This window comes from Pinus tabuliformis, chromosome 3_1 (assembly GCF_031772625.1).
Source record: "Pinus tabuliformis cultivar Carrire ecotype Pingquan chromosome 3_1, CPIR1, whole genome shotgun sequence".
NCBI lineage: Eukaryota > Viridiplantae > Streptophyta > Pinopsida > Pinales > Pinaceae > Pinus > Pinus tabuliformis.
In genome coordinates, this window is record NC_142301.1 from 785677717 (window position 1) to 785686030 (window position 8314).

Genomic DNA, 8314 nt, shown 5'->3' on the forward strand with positions numbered 1-8314 from the left:
AATATAAAAAACTTTGTTACCAATAATTGTTTAATAAATAGATATTCATTGAAAAAGAAATTTTAATTATGATATATTGTTTTGTTAAAATCTTAATCCTAATCATATATAAATGGTTTTAAAATTTATGAAATCCTTATGTTCAAATCAAAGTTTTTAATAATTAAATATCAACTATGAAAAAGTTAATAATCCTTATTGGTCGGCCATAAAAGAAAAAGATAATGAATATCAACTATGAAATTGAGCTTCGTGGATAGCATTGGATGGATACTTCTCACCGGTGAATTAATAGTAGGTGAGACCCATTTGGAATGGTAGTTGCGTATTATATCATTCACCTAACCAGTGGAGATGCCTTCTGTGAGTGAGCGTGACAGAAGGTGTTGTGGCTTCCCTGAAATTTCACGTCAGTGGTAAAGTGCACCTTTAAACAGACGCGTCCCCAGGACGCCTTTTTAGCCGCTAATACACCATCATATATTATTGCTCAACGAGTCCACTGCATCTTCTGAAAGTTTTTTTTGCAGTTTCCCCTTCAGAATTTCACACTGCCTTTGTTCCAACCATCAAAATCTTTTTTTTGCAGTTTCCCCTTCAGAATTTCACACTGCCTTTGTTCCAATCATCTAAATCAATTCGTTGATAGATCCTAAAATTTCCATAATCCTGTGTCAATGGCAAACCTAAATATGGGCTCCCTCGACTGTGACCATGCTTCTGCTGCTGCTGCTTCTTCCTGCACGGCCTCCACTTCTTCCTCTACTTCTTGTCCCAATTACCAAATCTTTATCAATCATCGCGGCCCTGACGTTAAAAAGGGCTTTGCCAGCCATCTTTACAGAGGCCTTCGTGATCAAGGATTGAGCGTGTTTTTGGACAAGGAGGAATTGGAAGAGGGCCACAATATTTCTTGTCAGATAGAAAACGCTATCCGTGTTGCCTCTATCCACGTTGCAATTTTATCTCCAAAGTATGCGGAATCTAAATGGTGTTTGGAAGAACTTTTTCTCATGAAGAATTCGGGGGCTTTTATTATTCCAGTGTTCTACAAGGTCGATCCTTCTATGGTGCGCCGGACGGTCAAAGACGGAGACTTCGCTGAAGCCCTGCGGCAACATGAACAGAAAACAACACATGACCCCGAAACTGGTAAACAGAAGCCACGCTACAGCTCTGATACGATTCAGAATTGGAGAAACGCACTTTCCTATGTGGCCGATCTGAGCGGTTTCGTATTTGGGTGAGATGCATCTCCAAGCTCCTACTGTCCCTTGCAATCCGTGTTAATATTCATTTGTCGATTGATGATATAGGCTGCCTGATGTACTTACCTAGCCGTTTCTGACTTGTTTATTTTACTGCATTCAGGGCCGAAGACGATGAAGGCGAGCTATTGGAAAACGTTGTGGAGGCTGTTCTGAAGAAGGTTCCAAAGACATTGTTGGATGTGGCAAAATATCCAACCGGGCTGGATATCAGATTAGAAGATCTTGAAAAGACTGTGCTCTCTCAGTGGCAGGAAAGGGAGCTTGGGGAGGCCAAGGTTGTGGGCATTGTGGGTGCGGGTGGACTCGGGAAAACCACCCTAGCCAAACAATTCTTTAACCTCAGAATGTCAGATTATAATAGTTCCTCTTTTGTATTTGATGTGAGAGAAACTGCACGTACTAGGTCTCTAGCATACTTGCAGAACAAGCTCCTGGGGGACCTAATGCCAACTAAAGATATCAAAATTCAGAACCGTGATGAAGGCATAGAGATACTGAAAAGGTATCTCTCATCTTGTCATGTTCTGATAGTATTAGATGATGTAGATCAATTGGAAGCACTTTTGCCAGTTAAGAAAATCCTGAAACCAGATAGCTTGATTTTGGTTACCTCTCGTGACAAGCACGTTCTAAAAACATCAGGGGTCCTTGAGTCATCCATTTATAGTCTAAAGGGGATGAATACACTGCACTCCAAAGAGCTCTTTTGCTGTTATGCCTTCCATCAGCCAGATCCAGTACCAGATTTTGCAGATCTGGTAGATCGATTCTTAAAGGTGTGCGGTGGACTGCCATTATCCTTAAAAGTATTTGGGGCGCTGGTTTTTGGAAAAAATGAAAATTACTGGCAAGAGACATTGGATAAACTTGAGAACGTGCTACCCTCTACTAAGATATATGATACATTCAAAATTAGTTACAAGTCTCTCAGTAAAATGGTGAAGGAAATATTCTTAGATATTGTTTGTTTTTTTCTCGGAGAAGATGGAGATAAGGCAAAAAGAATATGGGGCGAAGTGGGAGTTCAAAATCTGCAAGACAAGTGTTTGTTGGAGTTGGATGAAAATAATGTAATAAAAATGCATGATCATATCAGGGACATGGGAAGAAAGATTGCTGAGAAAGAATCGAAGCCCCTTCGTCTTTGGGATTCGGCGATCAAGATCATTGATGATTTGTTGGAGCAACCATCAACTGTAAGCACTTCAACCAACCATTCAAGCATTTGTCTTCCGTTCAATTAAATTTTTATCTTTAAAGCTTTGCTTTCAATTAAATTAGATCTGTTTGCTTTGTTATTCTAAACAATGAACAGGTCATAACCAAAGTTGATGGAATCAAAATGGATAGTTATTCCTATGATATCTTCCGGAATGCCGAAAAATACGCTTCTTTATACTTCCACTACTCCAAAAGGTTAGAAATGAGACACCTATCCTCGTCCAGAAGCTTAGAAATGAGGCTTAAAAATCTGAAACTTCTTGTAGCCGAAGGAGGTTATGTAGATGACATATTGAGGAGGGTGCAATCGCCCAATCTGATATGGCTACGCTGGTATGGATGTCCCTACTCTTCCCTGCCTTCCTGGCTTCCCATGGAGAATCTACGCGTTTTAGAAGTGGCGGGGAGCGAATTGAACATACTGTGGTCACATCAATCTCAGGTAGGCAAATATTTGTGTGCTTTTTGCTTTCCTATAATTTCATTTTGTAGACCACAATCATAGATCTCTTATTGCAGGCGATTCCTCTCCAACTGCGAGAATTAAATATCTGGGCCCCAGTTTCAGACATTCCAAAGTCTATAGAGCAGCTGAAGTACCTGGAAAGGATTGCCATATGGAGGGACTTCAGATCACCACCCACAGTCGCAAGATTGCCCGCCGAATTTTGTCATTTGCGGTCTTTGAAATACTTGGTTCTCAAAGACTTTTCAAGGCTCAGTTCGCTGCCCGATTCCTTTGGGGAACTAAGAAACCTTCAGTATATCGATTTGGAAGGCGCTTCTAATTTGCAGATGCTTCCAAATTCATTTGGGGATTTAACTAAACTCAAACATCTATCATTGAAAAGGTGCTCTAATTTGACCATCTCCAGCGAAGCACTTGGAAATATTACCACGCTTAAAAGCTTAGATCTTTCATATTGTAAGCAGGTGAAAGAAGTGCCTCCCCAAGTCACAAGTCAATTGTCCTTGCAAAAATTATATTTGACTGGATCGAAGTTAAAAGAATTGCCAAGCAATATTGGAGTCCTCTGCAATTTGGAAGTTCTGGAATTAGGTAGCGATTTGTTGGAAGTGCTGCCAGATGGTCTTGGTGTCCTGAATAGCTTGAAGAGATTATTGCTCTCTGCTTCGCCGCAATTGAAATCCTTGCCGGATTCCATTGGACTATTGACTCACTTGACAGAGCTGGTCATAGAGGATTGCGGACTAGAATCCTTACCAAAAGAAATTTTCAAGATGCATAATCTTACAAGTTTAAGAGCAGTGAGATGTCCGTTCCGGGAACATCCATTTAGAAAGGAGGTTGAAGGAGCAAGAGAAACACACTTATTATTGGAAGGGGAAAGTGCACTGAATAATTTGAACTCCTCCAATAACAGATGCATGTTTGGGCTCAAGTGGTTAAGCCTGTCAGGCACAGAAATAAGGGAGATATCTTTTGATAGGGGTGTTTGCCCTAACCTTCAACGCCTAGGAGTTTGGGGCTGCCCTGAGATACTGAAGCTGTCAGTGGAACATTTAACTTCTTTGGAGATGTTGAATGTTCGGGATTGCGAGAAGCTCAAGAGCATAGCAGGCTTGGGGCAGCTCGCAAAGCTCGCAAATCTAGATGTTAATGGATGCTGTGAGATACGAGAGTTGCCAGGTGTGGAACAATTGGTTTCTTTGCAGAAGTTGACTGTTTGGGAATGCCAGAAGCTCCAGATTATACCAGGGTTGGGGCAACTAACACAGCTGAAAGAACTAGATGTTCGTGACTGCCGTGAGATACGAGAGCTGCAATGTGTAGGACAGTTGACTTCTCTGAAGAAGTTGGATGTTTGGGGATGCGAGAAACTTCAAAGCATATCAGGGTTGGGGCAGCTCACACAGCTGAAAGAACTACATGTTCGTAAGTGCCGTGAGATACGAGAGCTGCCAGGGGTGGAACAATTGGTTTCTTTGGAGAAGTTGACTGCTCGGAAATGCCAGAAGCTCCAGATTATACCAGGGTTGGGGCAACTAACACAGCTTATAGAACTACATGTTTGTGACTGCCGTGAGATACAAGAGCTGCAAGGTGTAGGACAGTTGACTTCTCTTAAGAAGTTGGATGTTGGGGGATGCGAGAAGCTCCAGAGCATAGCAGGGTTGGGGCAACTAACACAGCTGAAAGAACTAGATGTTCGTGACTGCCGTGAGATACGAGAGCTGCCAGGTGTGGAACAATTGGTTTCTTTGGAGAAGTTGACTGTTTGGGAATGCCAGAAGCTCCAGATTATACCAGGGTTGGGGCAACTAACACAGCTGAAAGAACTAGATGTTCGTGACTGCCGTGAGATACTAGAGCTGCCAGGTGTGGAACAATTGGTTTCTTTGGAGGAGTTGACTGTTTGGAAATGCCAGAAGCTCCAGATTATACCAGGGTTGGGGCAACTAACACAGTTGAAAGAACTAGATGTTTCTGACTGCCCTGAGATACGAGAGCTGCCAGGTGTGGAACAATTGGTTTCTTTGGAGAAGTTGACTGTTGGGGAATGCCAGAAGCTCCAGATTATACCAGGGTTGGGGCAAATAACACAGCTGAAAGAACTAGATGTTCGTGACTGCCGTGAGATACGAGAGCTGCCAGGTGTGGAACAATTGGTTTCTTTGGAGAAGTTGACTGTTCGGGAATGCCAGAAGCTCCAGATTATACCAGGGTTGGGGCAACTAACACAGCTGAAAGAACTAGATGTTCGTGACTGCCGTGAGATACGAGAGCTGCCAGGTGTGGAACAATTGGTTTCTTTGGAGAAGTTGACTGTTCGGGAATGCCAGAAGCTCCAGATTATACCAGGGTTGGGGCAACTAACACAGCTGAAAGAACTAGATGTTCGTGACTGCCGTGAGATACGAGAGCTGCAATGTGTAGGACAGTTGACTTCTCTGAAGAAGTTGGATGTTTGGAGATGCGTGAAACTTCAACGCATATCAGAGTTGGGGCAGCTCACACAGCTGGAAAAACTACATGTTCGTGACTGCCGTGAGATACAAGAGCTGCCAGGTGTGGAACAATTGGTTTCTTTGGAGAAGTTGACTGTTCGGGAATGCCAGAAGCTCCAGATTATACCAGGGTTGGGGCAACTAACACAGCTGAAAGAACTAGATGTTCGTGACTGCCGTGAGATACGAGAGCTGCCAGGTGTGGAACAATTGGTTTCTTTGGAGGAGTTGACTGTTTGGAAATGCCAGAAGCTCCGGATTATACCAGGGTTGGGGCAACTAACACAGTTGAAAGAACTAGATGTTTTTGACTGCCCTGAGATACGAGAGCTGCAATGTGTAGGACAGATGACTTCTCTGAAGAAGTTGGATGTTTGGGGATGCGAGAAACTTCAAAGCATATCAGGGTTGGGGCAGCTCACACAGCTGAAAGAACTACATGTTCGTGACTGCCGTGAGATACGAGAGCTGCCAGGGGTGGAACAATTGGTTTCTTTGGAGAAGTTGACTGCTCGGGAATGCCAGAAGCTCCAGATTATACCAGGGTTGGGGCAACTAACACAGCTTATAGAACTACATGTTTGTGACTGCCGTGAGATACAAGAGCTGCAAGGTGTAGGACAGTTGACTTCTCTGAAGAAGTTGGATGTTGGGGGATGCGAGAAGCTCCAGAGCATAGCAGGGTTGGGGCAGCTCACGCAACTCACAGAACTACACGTTAGTGGATGCCGTGACATACGAGAGCTGCCGGGCGTGGGACATTTGGACTATCTGAAGAAGTTGGATGTTGGGGGATGCGAGAAGCTCCAGAGCATAACAGAGTTGGGGCAGCTCACACGGCTCAAAGAACTACATGTTCGTGGATGCCATGAGATACAAGAGCTTCCAGGCCTGGAACATTTGACTTCTCTGAAGACGTTGGATGTTGGGGGATGCGAGAAGCTCCATAGCATACCAGGGTTGGGGCAGCTCACACGGCTCACAGAACTACATGTTCGTGGATGCCGTGAGATACGAGTGCTGACAGGTGTGGAGTATTTGACTTCTTTGAAGAAGTTGGATGTTTGTGGATGCCAGAAGCTCCAGAGCATACCCGGGCTGGGGAATCTTACAAATCTTACAGAACTGGATGTTGATGGATGCAGCGAGATACTAGAACTGCCAGATGTGGAACATTTGATGTCATTAAAGATTCTTTCCGTTCAGGAGTGCCCCAAACTTCAGTGGAGTGACGTTGTACTTGAGCAGTTGAGCGAAAGGTTGAAGGATGGGTTAAAATATGAAAAGCAGCTAAACAGAAGCGGTTGTCTCCAGTTTCTGCAATCTCTGTGTGAGATGTTTAAAATTGGTTGTAATTCTGGTCAGACTGAGTAAACTACCCCATCGTAACTGGGCTTTCCTGTAAATTTGAATCAGGGCAAGATATTTGAATAAGTGAAAAAAATGCAAAAATGTTTTTATCATTATTAAAAATTTGATTGGTGGAATTTCGGAAATTTACTTTATGATGGTTCAGTTTATGAAAAGCGTTCATTCCAGTTTGGTATTTTTTTTCAGTTCCAGTTCAATGGCAGGGTTATATTTAACAATTTGATGGGAACCGTTTTTTTATTGCAAGTGTCTCTTACGAATTTTGCACTCTCAGCAACTTCCCACTCGTAAAATTTTTTGCGTCAATTTCGATTACAAACTTCTTTATGAATTGATGTGTTTTGGGTGGCTTTGGGGACAGATTGAAATTTCTCAAGGATAATTTTGTGATGAAAAATTTATAGTTGAAAATTTAAAATAAAGTGTTTAAATTCTTATAAAGTGATGCTGCTGGACATAGGCAATCCCGAGTCTTGTTTTTGGCCAATATTTAGTGGTCTGTGGTTTTAACTGTAGTTCTTTGTTGGGTCGCTTATTAGTTTAGACAGTTGGGACTTGCCAGTTTGTGTGTATTTCCTGGGACAGTTTCAACTTGCCTTTTGGGCTTGGGATGTGTATTACTGTTTATATTGTTATGGAGGTGATAGTTATATGTAAGTTTTATGTTTATGTATATTATTATTTATATTGGTATTGAGTGGATAGTTATATGTTTATGGAGCTAAACTATTATGTATGTGTTTTATTTTATTATGTGAATAATAATGAAGCAAAATTTTATCTTAGAAAGGAAAATATTGAAAATAAAAGAACATTATGATTATAAAAACGTTATCATCGCTAAATTAAAATAAATTTTAGATTTATTTTTAATTTTGGATTTATCAAAGTTGAGAGGAATCAAATCTCTCAAAATGCAAAATTTTTTGAGTGTAAAATTTGAGAAAAAGTTTGCATCTCGTCTTGACACTTCATTGATGTGATTAAAATGAATCTAAGCATATTTTATTTATATTGACACATGATAGATATGAAATAAAAATGACCCTAAGCTAATTTTAATTCATAATATTTTCATCTCATTATTCATTAGTAAATATATTAAAAAAATTTAAATGTGTTTTACATATTGTTTTTTAGTTATAAATTAATTCTTTTTATACATTCATAATGTATTAAGGGGACTTAATAGCTTTAGTGAAGTTCACCCAAGTTCAACATTATTTCACTATATGTAAGATGTGAAAATTCACCAAAGTTTAATATCATTGGGTTGTTCGTAAGATGTGAAAATTCATTTCTAAATAAATAATTTGGCAAAAAAAAGTTATAATAAGTCACACTTATTTTTAAAATGCTTTGTTACATTTTTTTATTAGTATTTCAAGGTGATAACGTTGAACAATGGTGAAGTGGAGGTTGGTGTAGTTGAGGTTGGGGATAATTTCATTGTACACATTGTGGGGAATAGCTCCACTATA

General features: G+C 40.9%; 1 protein-coding gene across 1 annotated transcript; it reads left to right on the forward strand.

Annotated features, from left to right (window-relative positions):
• Positions 1–486: 486 nt before the first annotated feature.
• Positions 487–6946, forward strand: LOC149189756 (uncharacterized). The gene is made up of 4 exons (XM_089411928.1): positions 487–1243; positions 1372–2467; positions 2587–2934; positions 3012–6946. The coding sequence occupies exons 1-4, from the start codon at positions 678–680 to the stop codon at positions 6834–6836; spliced, it is 5835 nt and encodes a 1944-aa protein (XP_089268054.1). The 5' UTR covers positions 487–677; the 3' UTR covers positions 6837–6946.
• The last annotated feature ends 1368 nt before the right edge of the window (positions 6947–8314 follow it).

Coding starts and splice junctions, on each gene's coding strand:
- LOC149189756 (XM_089411928.1), top strand. CDS start 678: ATGGCAAACCTAAATATGGGCTCCCTCGACTGTGACCATGCTTCTGCT. Junction 1,244..1,371: donor CTGAGCGGTTTCGTATTTGG/GTGAGATGCATC, acceptor TACTGCATTCAG/GGCCGAAGACGATGAAGGCG. Junction 2,468..2,586: donor TGTTGGAGCAACCATCAACT/GTAAGCACTTCA, acceptor AACAATGAACAG/GTCATAACCAAAGTTGATGG.